General features: G+C 42.2%; 1 protein-coding gene across 3 annotated transcripts in view; it reads left to right on the top strand.

Annotated features, from left to right (window-relative positions):
* Nucleotides 1-3342: 3342 nt before the first annotated feature.
* The window catches only part of Akap11 (A-kinase anchoring protein 11), a 44455-nt gene continuing 29384 nt past the window's right edge, over nt 3343-18413 (top strand). For all 3 annotated transcript variants that reach the window (XM_029468779.2, XM_029468778.2, XM_029468777.2), the window contains exons 1-2: nt 3343-3553; nt 17133-17244. In XM_029468779.2, the coding sequence (XP_029324639.1) occupies nt 3438-3553; nt 17133-17244 (228 nt within the window). In that variant the 5' untranslated portion in view covers nt 3343-3437. The remainder of the gene's footprint in view (nt 3554-17132; nt 17245-18413) is intronic.

Genomic DNA, 18413 nt, shown 5'->3' with positions numbered 1-18413 from the left:
TAGAGTTATAAACAGCTGTTAGCTGTCATGTGGGTACTAGGAACCTAATCTAGGTTTTCCAGAAGAGCAGCCAGTGCTCTGTTGACCCATCTCTCCAGCCCCATAAACATATTTTTTTTAATAAAAAATAAGAATGGGAAGCAACATCTACCACAAAATGTTAGATAGATGTTCAGTACACATTATTACTAGCCCAAAGTGAAAACAACCCACATATCTATCAACTATAAGATGATGAGTAAAATATATTATATGCATAGACTAGGATCATTATGTCATTAAAAAGAAATGAAATCCTGATTCATGTTTTTACCTGGATGGCCCTTGAGGATAATGGACTAAGTGAGTAAACTGACAAAAGGTCATAAGCTATTTAATTTCATGAATATTAAATACCCAGATTAGGCAAGTTTGTAGAGACAAAGATTATTAACACTTGCTTAGGACTGAGGGTGAGATCGGGGATTACTGGATGCTAATGGGTGTTTTTGAAAAACGGGAGGACAAAGTCAGTTTGAAAATTAGATTACAATGCAGTTTATTAGATTACAACACAGTTCTGTGAATATACAAAAGACATGAAAATGCATGACATGTAAGTTATATTGGAGTAAAACTACATATATGTATATATTTATATACATGCATGTGTATGTGTGTATGTAAAAGATGTTTTGAAAGACTCTAAGAACTAAGGATTCTATAGGAGCTCTTGCATTTCTTTTCGCTTTATGTCCGTCCATAGCATTCCAAACAGCTAGCACAGGGACCACAATCACTTCCCTGCTAGAGTAAGTTCGGATGATTTATGATCCCGTTAATATGTTTGGAAGGTAGAGTTGAGTCCTCTGTTTGTCTAAATTAGCAATACCAAGCAGCTGCTTCTATTAATCATTATGAGAGCTGCAGATTCCAAAAAAGCACTCCAAACTAGCCTTTAGAATAACCCTATTTGAAGGAGTGGGGAATTGTTTTTTAAAGGCCTTGTTAAAATAATACTTCTGGCACATTTTTCCCTTCTTACAAAGTAACCTTAAATCTTATTAAAAGTAAGGTGTTAACTTTCAGATGTTGTCTTGTTTTGATCAGGCTCATGGCAATGTTTTGGATGTAACAGTGATTTGCAGTGGCTCCAGAGGAAGGGACCATGGGGCTGAGCAGGTGGCCCTACTTCCGTTTTCACACCCAGCATTTCTGAGGCCAGAATTTCTGAGGAAAGCATTCCTGGTATCTGGCTCACAGTTACAGTCTCTCAGTTGGTGTGTGAGGTCCGATTTCACTTGGCCTGCTCAGCCCGCTGACTCTTGAGTCTTTCAGAAAAGTTCATTTCCCTCTCCGGCTTACTCTGCCAGGGCAAGCTTGACAAAATGGAATTCAGTCTTAGCCAGCCTGTGTGGAGACCAAATGGCCTTGTTTTATGTACCAGGAAGTTGAAACTCAGGACCATAAAGAGGCTTGCTTTGTGCTTGTCACTAGTTAGTGGAGTGTTTACTTCCTTATTTCTTTCGTTTTTAATTAAACTCTTTTTTTTTTTTCAGCCTCCAACCCCTCCTTTCTAATCTTACTCCAATAAATATCTACAAAGAACACCATTTTATGTTTGTTTAGAGTTAACTTAGAGATGCGGCTACCTGTGTAGTGAAAATGGAGGACAGAAAGCCAAAGTCAAGAGGCCTCTCAGGCCATTCGCTTCTCAAGTAGTTTAAAACAACAAAATGATTTAAAAAAAATCTACGTATTTTAAATACAAGTCAGCAGCCAGCACTTAGGGCTCTGACTTAACACATTTTGGAGACTGTCAAGGTCATTGAAAATTGGTTCTCACAGGATTGTCTCTCACCTAGTTCCTTGTTGCTTCAGCTTCTGTAAAATTCACTCTCTACAGGGAAGAGCTTACTACTTTTTTTTTTTTTTAAGCTAATTGTTATTGTTCCCCCTTTAAGAAAAGCAAGTCTTCAAAGCTTTTCATTGTAGACTAAACTCCCAGTTCTTTTCTTGGTTGATGAAGCAGTAAGGGAATCTAGCCTCTATTATCATCCCAAGTTTATTTCTTGTTATTCAAATGTGCTAGATTAGATCCCGATTTGGGGCTTGTGAACTATCATCCTACTTTCTGCTAGCCATGTAGGGCTGCTATCCAAATCACTGCCTGAATCTTTCCTCCCACAAGGGCACCACCCCCAAGCAGTGGCCCAGTTGTAACCACCACCATCAGATGATGATAATCTGCGAGTTAACGCCTACAGATATCCACCCCCCCCACCCCGCCCCAGCTCTCAACAACCTAGTCTATTTGTCTTCATAGTGTTCAATAGACAACCTGGAATTATGCCTCAAACGTGTAAGGAAAGCAGCCAAAGGCTGTTGAAGAGAACGAAGATATGACTGTACTCTTTCTTGTCTCTTTCCCCTAAAGAGGATAAAACAAATAAGGAGCATCTACTTCAAAATGTCTTTCTCATCTCTCGGCCAGTTTGAGGACCGTATGTCCTTGAGGAGACCATGCAACATGACTGCACTGATCCCTCCGATTTAAACAAGGAATCACACAGCTTGTCACCCAAGGCTAGGCTTCTTGGTGGTCAAAGCCTTATTTTCCAATTTCAATGGCCGGTGGGGTTGGGAAGTGCACTGCCCTTTAGAATGACTCCAGAGGTTCCGATTGGGCCCAAGGCTTTCCCAGTGGTTTTCCCTGGTGATGTTGGGAACCGGGCAGACCCATTCTGAAGGATGGGCTGTGCCTGGACCCCTGATGTCGTGGGCTGCCACTGGCTGTGGGAAACCAGCCCCAGGAAGGTCTAAGGGTGGCGGATGGGATGACAGCATCCTGGGCTCGGGCGCTTGCCAGAGGAAAGGGTTAAGCCGTTCCCAAGGCAACGCACCAGGAAGCGCGCAAGACGTCAGCCGAGAGTTCGTAGGTCAGCTCGAGGTTTAAAGCTCCCACGGGCCAAGGGCCGCCTGGCCAATGGAGAGGGCGCCTCCGTGTCACGTGACGGGCGACCCGCAGCTTTGCCCTCCAGAGCACGTGGGAAGATATTTCCCCCCACCCCTTGTTCCTTTTGCGCGGGCTCGGCCACGGGGTCGTTCTCGCGAGAGGTGCGACGGCTCTCGCGAGATTGAGTGGGCGGCGTGGGGAGGCGGCGGCGGTGGCGTCGCGGGCTGGGGCGGGCAAGGGGGAGCGCCGCTGCGCTGCGGCTCGCGCCACCGGGCGTTGCGGGCCGTGACGAGAGGCTGACATGCCCGGGAGCTGAGAGGCTGCGTCGCCGGGTGAGCGGGGCAGGGACCGGGGAGCCAGAGGGCCGGGTCCAGACTGCGGCCGGGCGCCGTGGCCTCGCTGCGTGGGGCGCGGGCAGGAGGACGGTGCACTTTGTCCTCCGCAGCAGCATCCTTCCCTGTCAGCGTCCGAGCCCGGGTCCCTGGCGCTGCCCTAACCCCAGATGCCGCTGTTTGCATCGCTGTCACGTCGCCTCCAGGCTGGCCAAGCATCCGAATTGCGCTATCAAATAGAAAATGGGCTGGCCAGACCACAGTGTCGGTACAGTCTAAACCCCTGGTATGGCTTGGTGACAGCCCTTTAGCTCTGCTTACGGTCTTTAAAAAGAAAAGAAAAAAAACCCTATTAGTTGGAGGTGGCTTAGCTTTAGGCATTAAGGCATTTCGCGGTGAGCAATACTGCTGAGACACATCGCTAATGGCCTTGGCGCATACTGGAGTTAATATTCGCAGTTCTTTATAGCCTTGTGATTATTCATTTGCTTCTAAATCGCTTGTTTTCCTTTGCATCTTTCTCACCTTGTTAGCAGTGTTATTTATATTGGTACTCAATTTTTTTATGTATGAAAATATTTAAAAATAAGGGTATCAGGAAAGATGGAGTATTTATTCATGCAAAGGTGATATTGTTTTAATGTCTTCGCTTTTGCTTGGTGTGTGTGTGTGTTGGTGTGTGTGTTGGTAAAAGGCAGCCCAGTGCCTGGTATGATTGATGTCATTTTAAATAGTGCCACCTAATCTTTCAAACTATAGAAGCATTTTTTTTTTCAAGGAATAACCTGGTTATTCATACTTGATTGTGTTTTCCAGGCAGGACTGTGAATCATGGGTTGGCAGTAAATTAAGCAATTAGTTGTGTAGTTAGCAACTGACTTATGAGGGATAAAGGGATGTGAGGGAATTGGGGAAGACATGGGTTTATAAGCTGAGCTGTGGCTAATGTAGATAGCTACAGAACTGCTCAACTGATCTGCCTGGAAAGGAATTGGCAGTATATACTCTGTGCCCAGTGATGTTTCTCAGTTGTTGAAGATACTGAAGTTGGAGGCCTAGAACTGTAGTGAGAGATTTGCTAGCCTTCTCAAGCCTCTGAATTCCAGGGCTTCGTCTAGGAAACAGAAGAAAATCCTCTGGGAGAAAGGATGGTACATTTTATTTTAACTCCAAAGACTTAGTGTCTGGGAAAGGAACTCAGCCAATTCCGATCATAATGCAGCAGGTTGTGTAAAGGGAAATTTCCAGTTATAAATAGGGGAATTCTAGTTCGCACAGGAAGATATGAAAGACTTAGGTGAATGGGCAAAGGAGATAGCAAAAGTTAAAGTGAGAAAGAAAGACTTTGTTGCTAGTCTTTCTAACTTGTGGCAAGGGTTTCAGACTTTTAGAGCAATGGTTGCTTTGTCTTGTGTTTGGAAAGCAAATTGAAGTAACTTTGGATGGAGCAATTACTTAGGTAAAGTGTTGTTTTTTGTATTTTTTTTTTCACTTTTTCTTTTTGTGAAGTGGCCCCAATAGTTAATAAATAAATAAATAAAATAAAAATTAACCACTCAGAGAGAATGAGTGTTGAGCCAGGTTAGAGAACTCTTGAGTTTAGCTTGTGTGGAAGTTGGGCATACCCTCGAATTCTGGCACAGGGAAAACATGCTTTACCATCTTAAAAGCAAATCCATATATTTTCATTTTTTTCTGTTCATGCTTACAGAAAGAAATTAGTTGAACATGACCTCCTGGAGATAAGCATTTAGAATGTATGGGTTATTGACTAGACTTGACAGAAGGAGGAAGCATACAGATTTTGGATTAGCCTCTGCTTACTTGGAGCTTTTTCTTTGACCCTCCTTAATGGTTTGAGGATTATTTGGCTGCCAGAATCAAAAAGCCATTAGAATTAGCTTACTTGAAAAAGGCATTTGTCATATTGTTAGAGCACTGATGCTGAGGTCCAGTTTGTGATTCTAGCTCAGTGGCCTGGAGACCGGAAAGTCTTGAGGTTGAAAGGCACCAAGTTTTCTCTTCGTTCTTTACTACTAGTTGCATGCTCTATTCAGTTGTCAAACACTGGCCTTCTCCTGAGACCTCGTGGGCTTTTTCTTTGGTTTGCAAGAGTGTTCACATCAGACCCACCTTGACTTTGCATCATGATTTCTAACAGAGCTCTTCCACTCTCAGTTCTTAATGTCTGTGTATCGAGAGAATGTCGTGGTCAGCTTTCCACTTCTTGTCAGGTTGGTTGTAGCGTGGATTAGGAAGATGGGACTAGGAGATGGAGGGTGGGGAGCCTTTCAGACTGCTTCAGCAAGGTCTTTAACATGGGGATTTCTGGAGTTGGGAGGAGATGATGGATACCTATGGTGTACTGTAGTATCTTGGAGTTTGAGTTCTTGCCCCAAGCCCAGCATTTCCCTGGGTCTCAGCTATGTAGAGTTGTAAACTGCATTCAGTGGTCCCTTTCCAGGACAGGTTATCTTGGGTTTGTTAGGTTGTACAGGCTGCTTAAAACAGTTTATATAATGGGCATAATGCTACCGTGAGAATTCTAGATGCACATGTGTAAACTGTTGTTTCCAGCTGGCAGATGGCAGTTATGGTGCAGAAGTATGTTGTGTACTGTCTTGTTGCTGACTGTGGACTGGGCGTCTGGAGTGTTCAGAGAAGAAATTGGCATTTTTCTTTTCAGTCTAGTGCTGTGCTGACCATACAATGGTTTAAGAACTATTTCTTAAAAATTTCTACCACCTGTGTTTTAGATTGCCACGTAATTGTGGTTCCCCATTGCTCTCTTCTTCTTTTTACCTGCCTTGAACCATTGATGGTAGATTATTCCTTTAGATTTTGGTTAATCTCATATTCTCTTCTACTGTCTTGGCTCAGCTTTAAATTCTGGATATGTGAATGATCCTGAGAGTAACGTTTCCAGGTTTAACAAGTCTGTTCATTAGTTCATCTTTGGATACTACCATATTGATGGAAAGCACCATCTTCCAGTCATTGAGTAATTGGTGAAGGCTCTGCTTTTCTTTTTTTTTTTTTAAAGATTTTATTTTTATTTATATGAGTACACTGTAGCCATCTTCACACAAACACCAGAAGAGTGCATCGAACCCCATTACAGATGGTTATGAGCCACCATGTGGTTGCTGGGAATTGAACTCAGTACCTCTGGAAGAGCAGTCGGTGCTCTTAACTGCTGAGCCATCTCTCCAGCCCCTCCTCTGCTTTTCTTAGGTTCAAACCTTAACTTCATATTTCACACTTTTCCTTTTTTAATTGCTCCTTATATATCCTATTAGTGAATGCCCTATGTGCAGGCTTGTATGGGCTCTCCTGTGAGCCAAGCAGCACGCCTTGTGTGTCAGATTCACTCACTGAGTTTTGCTCCTCAAAGCCAGGGGCAGAGGCTTTCTGTATCTGCAGTGTTTTTCATTAATGTTCGTTAAGTCAGGGAGTTGCAGGTGTTCCATGATTCGAAAAATCTACCAGGATTTTGTTTAGAAACAATCTTGTAGAGGATAATGCATAATATTAAGAACATAACTGTGTGGTCTTGACAGCATGATCACACTGATAATAACTCTTTTTTGTTTGTTTGGTTTATCGAGACAGGGTTTCTCTATGTAAACCCTGGCTGTCCTGGAACTCACTCTGTAGACCAGGCTGGCCTCGAACTCAGAAACCCACCTGCCTCTGTCTCCCAAGTGCTGGGATTAAAGGTGTGCGCCACCACCGCCTGGCTGACAATAACTCTTAAGGTTTAAGTTTGTGTATTTTCTTTTTGAAGTTGTATTTACAATCGCTTTAGAGGGAGTTACAGTTCATACTTAATATCTGTCAAAAGGCCCCGATACTTGAAACATCAGTGGCTGGCTGTGCTTAAAGAGAAGCCAGACCTGGAATGCAGTGGGAAGGCCAGTGACATTTTTCTGTTTAAGAAAACAAATATGGTTACCTTCAAACAGTTCTTGTCTAAGTGCCTGGCTTGTCATTCAGTGATGTCACCTGTTAGCACATGTCTCTCAATTTCATATGCTTGACACTTCCTTCATCTTCCGGTTTGTTCAGTTCAGTAAGTATGGTTTTGTTTTTGATAAGGCCTTTGAGGAGTGCAGAGAGATAAGTAAGGCCTGGCCTTGGGTCTAAGTGAACTCTTGATTGAAAGGCTTTCTGCTGGTGTATCTTAGCCACAGTTACTTAGATACTTAAGGACTGGCAGGTGAGTGTTGCTAGTCGTTAATGCAAGGCATAGATGTGTCCATTTAATTGTAATACAAGGCACCATAGTTGTAAGTGCTAAAGTTAGCTCTGCTCCGCCAGCTACTTGAGATGACTTCTGGAGAGTTGATTCTCACAGCTGGGTGGGTCTGCTGGCATCCAGAGGACAGATAGGTCCACCCCTTCAGCAAAGACTGATCTAGCCTAGCCGTTACGGTGGTAAGAATAAGATGTATCTTGTACATGCAGGAATGGGTTGACTTAGGAGTAAAATATAAAAAGCCAGAAACTATCAGAAAGCAAATGTCTTAGTCATTGTAGAAATGTTCTTTCTTCTTAATATAATTGGCTATTGTTTTGGAAGGCAGAGGATAGTTGTGGTATTTTTAGATTTAGTAAGTCAAGCAGCAGGTCTGTGCCTGAGGGAGGAACCAGCTTGTGAGTCCTGCCTTTCCATGCTATTGTCAAGCCGTGAGGTGAGGTGAGCCTTAGCCTTGTCTCTGCAGGAGAGGATGGCATCACTCGCATCCTCCCACTGCTCACTGTTTTTGTTAATTCTGTTGGTTTCTCTGGTGGTCACTGTAGGGTTTATAGCTTTAGCTCCGCACAGCCTGTTTTCACACAATACATTTCATACATGACATTGCATCTAATGGCTGACTTCTCACTGCTCACCCACCACATCCTTTGTTCTCTCTGTCGTGCTTTTCACTTCAGTGTTTAATCAATTGCTATTTTTATCGTTATTATTTTAAAAGCAACTACGAACTGAGGAAATAGTCTTATATCTCTGTTTTTAACATTTCATCCTTCATTATGACTTTGGTAGGTCCAGGTTCCATCTGGTATTGTTTTTATTTGTCTGAAGAATTTCTTTTCATAGTTAATTTCTTGTGATCAGCTGATGATGAATCCTCACAGCTCTTTGAGTAGTGAGAAGAATTTTATTTTGTCTTAATCTTTGATAGGTAATTTTTTTAACATGTGTGTCTGTTAACACTTTCCCCTCTTTCCATTGTTAGAGCTGATGTCATTGGCCTGCTTCGGGCTGCCTAGGTGTCAGGCCTGCTGGCCCCCTCACTCTCTTTCCTCATTGCTGGGAAAATGGTCTTTTGTTTCTAGCAATTTGGTTATGATTCACATGGGTGGTTTTTAATTTGTTAAAATATTTATTGGATTTTCTTGGATCTGCCATTATTTTCATCAAATTTGGTGCATTCTAGACCAATTCTATACTGCTTTGCCTTCCTGCTTTTGATTCTGTCCTCCATCCGACCTTTAGGAGACCATGTACCTACCTTTTTTTTTTATGATGCTTAATAGATTCTGATGCCGTGGAATTGCCTGTTTTTAAATTCCTGTGTTTTGCTGAGATATTTTCTATTATATTATCTACAATTTTACTTCAATATATAAAGTTAATGCATCTAGTATGTTTTTCATTTTAGAGATACTTCCCTTATTTTTAACGTTTTTATTAATATAGGAATTACACAATGTCACGACAGTTTTGTACATGAATATGATGTATTAATCATATTCACTCCATTAACTTATGTCCTCCCACTCCTGGTGACTCCCTTTCTCTTTCCAACTCGTCTCTTTCTACTTTGATGACTTTTTGGTGACCCAGTGAGTTTCAGTAGGGTTGCTTACATAATATAGGTGAGGCATTGTTTGCAGGACTGTAGCTCCTCACCAGTGACTACAACACTAAAGGAAATCTCTCACTGTCCCTCCCTCATCAACCATTTACTGCCTATCCGTTGTTGGTGAGGGGGAGGTCTTGTGGGGCCCTATTCCATCACTACTTTTAACTGCTTATAAATCCTCAGGGAGGGCTTGAGCCTTGTGAGTCCCTTCTTTGAAACAAATGTCGATGGTCTAAGTCAGTACAGCTTCTTTGAGTTCAAGAGTGCCATGCCAAGTCATGTAGGGAGTACAGCATCCTCTCTGTTGATGTTCTCTGAGTTAGAAGGATAATGTAGATCTCCTGAGCATTCAGTAGTCAGTTATTCTCATCATTGTCTGGTTGTTAGGCTGAGTTTATCACTGTCCATCATTGATCTGTGTAGCTAAACAGAGTATTTAGAAGATAATGTGGTGGGCACATCATTCTGTAAAACTATAGCTATAGCTTCCTCACTAGAGCCTGTGACCCACCAGCTATTAGGGCCTTTGGTTTGCAGTACCAGATGTGAACTCCCTCTCGTTCCAGTTAGAAAGCCATTGGTTATTCCCATAATTTGCCTTTATTGCATCAGTGGGCAGATCTTGCCTGGCAGGTTAGTAATGTAGTACAGATGAGTAAGCCTGTTGATGAAAATTCACCCCCAACAACCTACATAGCACCTTCCAGCACTATTAGAGCTAACCAGCAGGGAGGAAACTTCTATTTCAGTTCCATGCGGTATCTTCAGTAATATGGCCTACCAGCAACCACCAGCAGAGGCAGTTACCTGTATTGTTTTGTTGGCTGTAGAAACTCCTTGACTAACAACTCATAAGGAGGTATCCCACCCTGGCATTGAATTGTTCACTTAATAACCTGTGCAGGCTGCCTCTTCATACTCAGTTTTATCAAGCATGTATATGGCATTTTTCATAATCTTTGGTTTTGTTTAACCCTTCACCTCATCCTCTTTCCCATCTCCCCACCCACTCCTCTCAGCTTAATCTGCTCATCTGCAGGGTTCCCCTTCTTGCATTCCCAGAAGTTCTGCTTTAGTCTGCTGTCTTGTGTTTCTTCTTTTATCGTGATCATGTTTTCTTCCTTCTTGACTGTATGGAGCACAGTGTATTAATTGATTCTCTAGAGGAACATAATCTATTGAATGTGTTTATGTATATTAAAGGGAGATTTATTAGTGTGGCGTACAGGATGTGGACTGGCTGTCCAAAAGTGGCCACTCCTAAAGAAAAATCCCAAAGTCTAGTAGTTGTTCAGACCTTGATGTTTACTGTCTGGCTAGTCTTCAGTCCACGCTGGAATCCTGCAGAAGTAGGCGCTAATATCAATTCTAGGTGTGCAGTTGTTGCCCATTTTTCTCTCCCTGTTAGATTTCTCTCCTTTGCATATTGTCTGCCCACCCTTGAGTTTTTCCTTATTGCTTCCTTGAAGTGTATTTTTCCAGAGAGCTGGCTGCAGTTGGAATGCACAGTTAGATTATTTGTACTCTGTAGGGTTGTTTCAAGGTCCATGTTTAGGTTTTGTTAGTGGTGACGCTTGGATTTCCTAATGTGGACAGCTTCTGTGGAGGCTGCATGTTGTCTGATGGGCTACAGGAGTTTTGCTTTTCCCTACTCAGTTGGGGAGAGTATGAAGTATTCCAAACCCTGTTTGGTCCTAAGTGTGGCTTGGTATACTGCTCTTGGATCCCTTCTCAACCTCAGATGCTCAGTGTGTATTTAGCTAACAGTTCCAGGAAACCGTTCTTCAGACCTCTGCAGCACTTGCTGCCATTGCGTTCTTCCTTTAATACGCTGTTCTATAACATGAGCCAGCATTGTCTCCAAGACTCACTGTGTTGTGACCTGGAAGTAGCTGGCAGGCAGTGTTTCCTTTCTGAGGGATCAGCTACACCCTGCCTTGCTGCTGTCTGATGTTTAAAAAACCAATGTTTTATGTGTATGTTGTACTGATTTATTGTAGTTCAATGGAAAGTTAAATTTAACACTTGGCCATTTGGTACGTGTTGAAATATATTTAGAACATTTATTACATATCTCAAACATAGTAGAACCTGCTAATAAACTTAAAAAGACATTAAATGTAGGCATACCTATTTGAACATTTAAGTATACTTTGCACTTTAAATAAGATTACTTTTTTTTGAGAGTCTTGCCTAGACCAGTCTTGACCTCTTAGTCCAGCTTCAACCCTGAACCTAACATTACAAATGTATGCAATCATAAGATTGCTTTTTATTTAGCAAGCAGTTGAGTCCTACCATTTTCAAATACAAATTTAATCTCCTGAGTCACAAAAGAGATGTGTACAAACAGTGGCCCGGAAGAGTAACGGATAAACCACTGGAGAGCATAGAGGACATGGTGAGTGATAGGAAAGATGAGGGATGAGGTAAGCTTTCCTCAGAGGTCCTGGAAGATGCATGAAAAGTGAGTGGACTTTTAGAGCATAATAGATGAGGGATTTGTAACTGATTAGCTGAGATCACCAGTAAGGATTGAGGGAAAATCATGCTTGACTATAGAGTTGATTTGCTGGTTTATAATGAGATAACAATGGAGAGTGTTTAAAGAAGCTCTACCCAGGTTTTAAGCATACTTTTTGGTTTTTCGAGACAGGGTTTCTCTGTATAGCCCTGGCTATCCTGGAACTCACTTTGTAGACCAGGCTGGCCTTGAACTCAGAAATCCACCTGTCTCTGCCTCCCAAGTGCTGGGATTAAAGGCGTGCACCACCACTGCCTGGCTAAGCATACTTTTTAATTCACATTTGTCTATTTAGGACACAGGGTTTTTCTGTGTGGTTCTAGCTGTCCTAGAACTCCCTCTAGGGATCAGGGTGGCCTTGAACTCAGAGATCCACCTGCCTCTCTGTCTTCCAGTGCAGGGATTAAAGGTTGTGCAACCACACCTGGCTTTAAACATAGTTATTTTCATTAAACTATACTTGGCTTAGTCTGTTTTGTGTTGCTCTAACAAAATACTTGAGGTGAGTTGTTTTCTAGAGAGAATAGATTTATTTAGCTCACAAATTTAGAGAATGAAAGTCCCATTTTTGAGCAGTTCCACCTTTGAGCCCCTGGTCAGGGCTTTCTGGGTAACTCACTACATAGTAGATAGTATCATGGCCTGTGTGTGTGCGAGGGGAAGAGATTGAGTGGTGGGACTGGAAGCCAGAGAGCTGGAAGGAGCTTTTTTATAGCAGCCCTTGGAGTGCTTGCTGTGGTCCAGTGGGAGCAAGAACTGCCGTGGAGCAGCACTAATTCATTTGTGATGCAGTGCCTCCGGGGCCTAGAGGTCCCCAGAGTCCCAGCTCTACCATTCCACCACCTCTACCATACTGGTGACCAGCTCTCTAGGATGTGAGCCTCTGGGGAACAGCCCGCATCCAAACCATAGCAAAGATCCTTCCATGTTTAGTTAGAACGTTTAGATAAGAGGAATTAAAACTAAAGCATGGGATTGAACTGAAACTCTAAACTAGGAACTTAATTGTGTAGTTCAAACCACAGGTAAAGTATCTTTGGAAAACTAAGTAGAAAAAAACCAATGGGGACAAGGAATTAAAAACAAAAGTGTTAAGCTGGGTGTGGTGGCGCACGCCTTTAATCCCAGCACTCGGGAGGCAGAGGCAGGCGGATTTCTGAGTTCGAGGCCAGCCTGGTCTACAAAGTGAGTTCCAGGACAGCCAGGGCTATACAGAGAAACCTTGTCTCGAAAAACCAAAAAAAAAAACAAAAAAAAAAAACAAAAAAACAAAAAGTGTTAAAGCTGGACGGAGGCTTGAAGTGCTAGAATGGGGGTCCCCATAGGGGGGAATAAGGGGAGGACTGTGGAGGGGGGCCAGTGAGCGGGATGTAAAGTGAATGAATAAAATAAATAAACAAAGAATAGAATTGATGAAATTGGATCTTGTGTTTGGCGTTAGAAACAATCTGATTTTCAAGTTGTTATTTGAGAGATAGTGCAAAGGGGTGAGTCATGGGGTACAGTTACTGTTAGAAGGTGTTTTACACCTGAGTCCTGATTATAAAAAAGGTCAAGTTACAGGTGCTATTGACTTGAATGGTTCTTAAGCTAGAGATGAGGTAGGAAGGCGTAGGAAGTTGTGTTTGTTTTTCATTTGTAATCGTTAAGGAATTCATTTGCTTCTAGACAATTACAAGATAAGTTTGTCCCCATAACCTGTTCCCCCCCCAAAAAAAAAAAAAGCCAGAGGCCCACCTGGGGTGGGTGGGCAGAAAATATCCAGAGGCATGCAGGCTACTAAGCCATGTGGCAGGGGTGGGCTGAAGACACCAAGAGACCCACTGGCTGCATGGCTTGTCCTCGGCCAGAGCCACTACAGGTGTGTTGGACTGGGGGGAAAGACAGAGAGGTGGAACTGGAGACTCAGGAGGAGAGGAATAACCTGATGTGAGGAGCCTGCCCCACCTCCTGAGGCAGGCCATGGGGAAGTCCCAGCTTCATGAAGCAGTAGGGGTCTGTGTCAGTGTATGTGACCCATTAAAAGCAAAGGCCATGTGGATGATCTTAGTCTGGGCTGTTTCTTGGGACAATGTTGTAGTTCAAGGGCTGTGCAGAGCTGGCCCTACCTCTCACTGGCTGCAACACTCTGGAAAGCTGACCATGCCCCTCAGTGGCTACAGTACTTGGGAGAGTGGCTGGGCACTTTGCTTAGGCAGCACAGTAGAGCTGACTCTGGTGTTGGCAGCATGGGTGAGCTGGCTAGAGGATATGAGCACAGGAGAGCTGGCTCCACCCCTCATCTGCTGCATGGTGATGTGGGATGGGGGCAGTGCCCTTCTCTACTTTGCTCTTGCCAACTGCAGCAGACTGGAGAGCTGACCCCAGGCTCATAAGAGCTGAAGAACAGGTCCTGCCCCTCATTAGCTGCAGCACTCTGCACCTTTCCTGAACAGCACATTTAGAAGCTGGCCCAGCCCCTTGTCTGTGGCATTGGGTGAGCTAGCCTGGGCAGTGCTGGAAAGCTTAGCGTGGTAGTGTGGGTTGGGGAAAGCTGGTGGGCTGACCAACTCAGCTGCTACCCAGGCCCAGATCCAGGGCTTTGATCAAAGTTGACTCACTCCAACATCTACCTCAACTAGGATCTGCTGAATGGCATGAAGGTGCTGCTTCCACAAATCCAAAGTTGCAGGATATCCATGACACAGGACAGTGGGATATCTGAGAGAAGTCCTGGTGGTGATACAGTATAGCAGAAGCCAGAAGCCTCAGACCAGACCAATTGCAATGAACATTTGCAAGTAAAGATGTGTAGACAAAAGGGTGTACTGTGAGACACACTGACACCAGCTTCCAACGAAATTTTTGTTTGTTTTTGTTGTTTTGAAGATTTATTTATTTTTATGGATGCTCTTTCTGCATGTGTACCTGTGTGCCTTGCCACAAGAGGGCATCAGATCCCATTATAGATGGTAATGAGCCATCAATCATATGATAGCCAGGGAATTGAACTCAGGGCCTATGGAAGAGCAGCCAGTGCTCTTAACCACTGAGCCATCTCTTCAGCCCCATTTTTTATACTCTTTTGTGGGGGAAGGTTGTGAGGACTGAGGGCAGATATGAAGTGACAGGGAGATGAGTGAGATTGGGTGCATGATGTGAAATTCATGAAGAATCTATGAAAAAATTAAAAAACCCCACTACCTGTACCTATTTATAGTGTGTATATATGTATATGTATGTATCTATGTACAATATATATTTTTTACATACTTATATTTTATATTTATACATACTTAAAGATTTTACACTGAATGGGATAATGGATACATCCTGGAACTGGCATTATTTTGATAATTTATCATCTTCCCATAAATCGGATAGGTGAAATTTTGTAACATAAAAATAATCCTCATTATCGGTTTCCAGCACTGTCTTCAAGATGTTTCCTATGCTTGTGCAAATATTCATATATAATGATGTCAGTCTGCTAATCTGAAGTCATTTGTAGCATTTTGCAAACCTGCTTCTTCACTTCATGTGTACTATCAAACTCATCATTTCCCGCTGCTGGGTAATATATAATATGTGAATTTATTTGGATCAATGAGAAATTAGATTATTTTTAGGTTTTGTTTCTGGTTCAGTGACTAGCCTTCCACTGTGCTATATTTGGCACTGTATTTTGCAAAAGCATGTGTGAAGGGAGGTTTCAGGGTTGTGAAGGGATGCGAAGTTGCAGGATCGGAGGTGTGCATATTTGTTCAGTGCCCTGTAGCTCTGGTCTTTGTTTTTTATAGTTGTTTCTCTGATTGTTTTCATGTCTCTTTATAAATTTTGTGATTTTTTTTTAAATTCTAGATATGTATGTATGGTTAACAAATGTGTTAAACTTGTTTTTCCCGATGAATATTGCTTTTGTACTGTTCCTCAGGAAATTTACTTTATTGGTGGTGTTTTATTTTCTGGGTTTTGCCTGAGCTCTAGCCATTCCACTTCCAGTTGTTGCTCTTCTGCGTGGCTTGTCTCTGATGACACAAGCAGGCCTTCGGTGTGGCACTTGCGATGGCAGTAGTTTAAGGGAAGATGCATGTTTGCTCGTGTGCAACTGTAACTTAGGAGTCTTCCTAGATCTACAGCTTGAGGGAATCAGCCCTCGCTATTTCTCTTTGTCCTCTACATGCTTTTGGATTTGCAAAGGCTTTTTTCTCTTTTTAAGAAGAGTGCCATGTTATTCCAAACTGGTTCTCTCTTACATTGCACAGATAGTCTTTTGGTAGGTGTTTGGCTTAAATTAAATACAAAGTGACATGGCCCCATGTTCCTCACCGTGATGATAATTGACTAAATACCCGAAACTCTAAGCAAGCCCTCAGTCAAATGCTTTCTTTTACAATAGCTGCCTTGGTCATGGTGTCTCTTCACAGCAGTAGGGCAGTGACTGAGATGATGGGCTCATACCTCTGTAGTAAGAGTATGAAAATAGAATATAAAATTAGAACCTTAGTAAAATTTAGCCTTTTTAAATTCTGGGGCGGGGACTAGGATGAAGTTGTGCTGAAGACACTGTCTTGGATCCCTCAAATAGGCATGCCTTGAAGTTTGGTTAACTGAAGATAATTGAAATTTATGTGAGATTTTCTTAAATATTTATTGCTATAATTTTCTGTATTTTGTTACTTAGAATTCAGTTTTCTACTTCCAGGCCTTTACTATAATCAGATATTTCCCTCCAAGGCTTGGGTCCAACAAGACCGCTGTCTTCTCACCATCCTCACTGTGTGTGGTACAGGCAGACCTTAGTGAACAGATAGTTTTCTACACTGAGATAGAACAGTTGGCTGGCTGTGTAGTGTTTGAGTCCATTGAAGTCCCCAAAAATTTTTATGAAAGCATCATGTAGAAGTGAGTATTGAGGAGTTCTGTGTGTAAGGTATATAGCTCTACAGCTCGTTTTCTGAGTTCTAGTCACTGGTATACTCCGAAACTTCCAGATAACAATTGTGTTTGTGTTCATCTGTCATTTTATAATATATGTACAAATTTTACATTCTTATTTATATAGTTCTAAAGCCTTTTGTTGAAGGGGTAATAGTACCTGCCCCATTTAGTGTTGCTTCGGGGATAGATGAGTGACTCGGGCTATGAAAATGGCTTCCTTCTGTGACAGTATCCAAGTTTATAAACGTTTTCCCAGTGATATTTGTTAAGATTCTGCAGCTAAGGTGGCAGTGCAATTGAATGTAATAGCAAACTATAGTTGTGATTCTAAAAATATTTCATAATACTTTTGTATTTCATTAAGGTGCTCAGATTCACCTTTCATCCCCTCCCCCATGTCCATATCCATGGGTGCCAAAGAGGCTTTTAGGTCTTAGTGTTTGTGTTCAGGGTTTTCTTTAAATGCCTACATTTGAAGAGATGATGGAGCATAAAATGCGTGCTTGAATCACACAGATGAGTAAGTTGTTTTCTTTACTATTCTCCTTTAGGTGTTGTGTGGATTTACTCTTCAACAATATTGTACACTGCAGTACTACAGTTATGGCGGCTTTCCAGCCTCTCAGGAATCGTCACCTAAGGAGTAAAGCGTCTGTCCGAAAAGTAAGTCCTTGTCTCAGGTTAAACATGTGGGTTTGGTTCTTTTAGAGTTTTTAAATGAATCTTAGTATTTATGTAAATTATAACATTAAAATACTCTGAAGACGAACGTGTATGAAAGTAGTGATGTCAATCATTACAGTACAGTACCTCTGCCCCATTTCTTCTTCACACATCTTTTTTACCTTTTTTATAAAAAAGTAAACTGTCCCAGGCAGTGGTGGCGCAAGACTTTAATCCCAGCACTCGGGAGGCAGAGGCAGGTAGATTTCTGAATTCGAGGCCAGCCTGGTCTATGGAATGAGTTCCAGGACAGCCAGGGCTACACAGAGAAACCCTGTCTCGAAAAACCAAAAAAAAAAAGGTCAACTGTCTTACATACTGTTAGAACTACCGTAAAGGTGTATAAGAAGTATTGAACACTCATGTATTCAGTATCAGTGCATTTGAATGCTTATGACTTGTCATACTACACTAGATGGTGAGCCAATGAAAATTTACTTTTCTTGTGTTTGTTGTACCGTGGATTAAACTCAGGGCCTTGTACATGCTACATAAACTGCTCTACCACTGAGCTGTGTTCCTAGTTCCCACTTTACATCCTCTTCCTTCTTGACTTCTTTTGATAGAAAGTACATTAACTAGGCTGGCTTTGAAGTAGCTCTTTATCTCAGAAAAGACTTGAGCTTGCCATTGCTTCTGCCTAATCCTCTCAAATAACCAGGACTAAAAACCTGGACTGACAGCCTTGGTCATTCTTCCTTCATGAAGATCTTCCTTTGCCCGCAAAGACCATCTTTGAGTTTCATGAAGTTGTTTTCTTTGCTTTTTTTATTCTTTTCTCTTTTGACAGCATTTATAAAGGGAGAAGATAGTACACCTAAGGATGGGTAAAGGCCTTTTAATTGCCAGTTTATGACTTGTCACTTCTTGTGCTGGCAAGTACATAGTTACCCTCCCCCACTTCTTAGTCATTTGTATTCCTCTGGACTCACAGGCTTTTACAATTCTGTATTTATTTGTAGCGATTTCTGCCTATAAATACCATTTGTTTTAGAGTGTCATGAATTTATTCATATTGGTAGTTGAAGTTCATGATTTATTTGTGTGTGTATATTTACAAATTAATGTGAAAACCTCTATTCATTAATGAAAACAAAACTATAAATACT

Source organism: Mus caroli, unplaced genomic scaffold (genome assembly GCF_978045245.1).
Source record: "Mus caroli unplaced genomic scaffold, Mus_caroli_1 scaffold_12, whole genome shotgun sequence".
NCBI lineage: Eukaryota > Metazoa > Chordata > Mammalia > Rodentia > Muridae > Mus > Mus caroli.
This window is presented reverse-complemented; position numbering and strand designations above follow the sequence as displayed.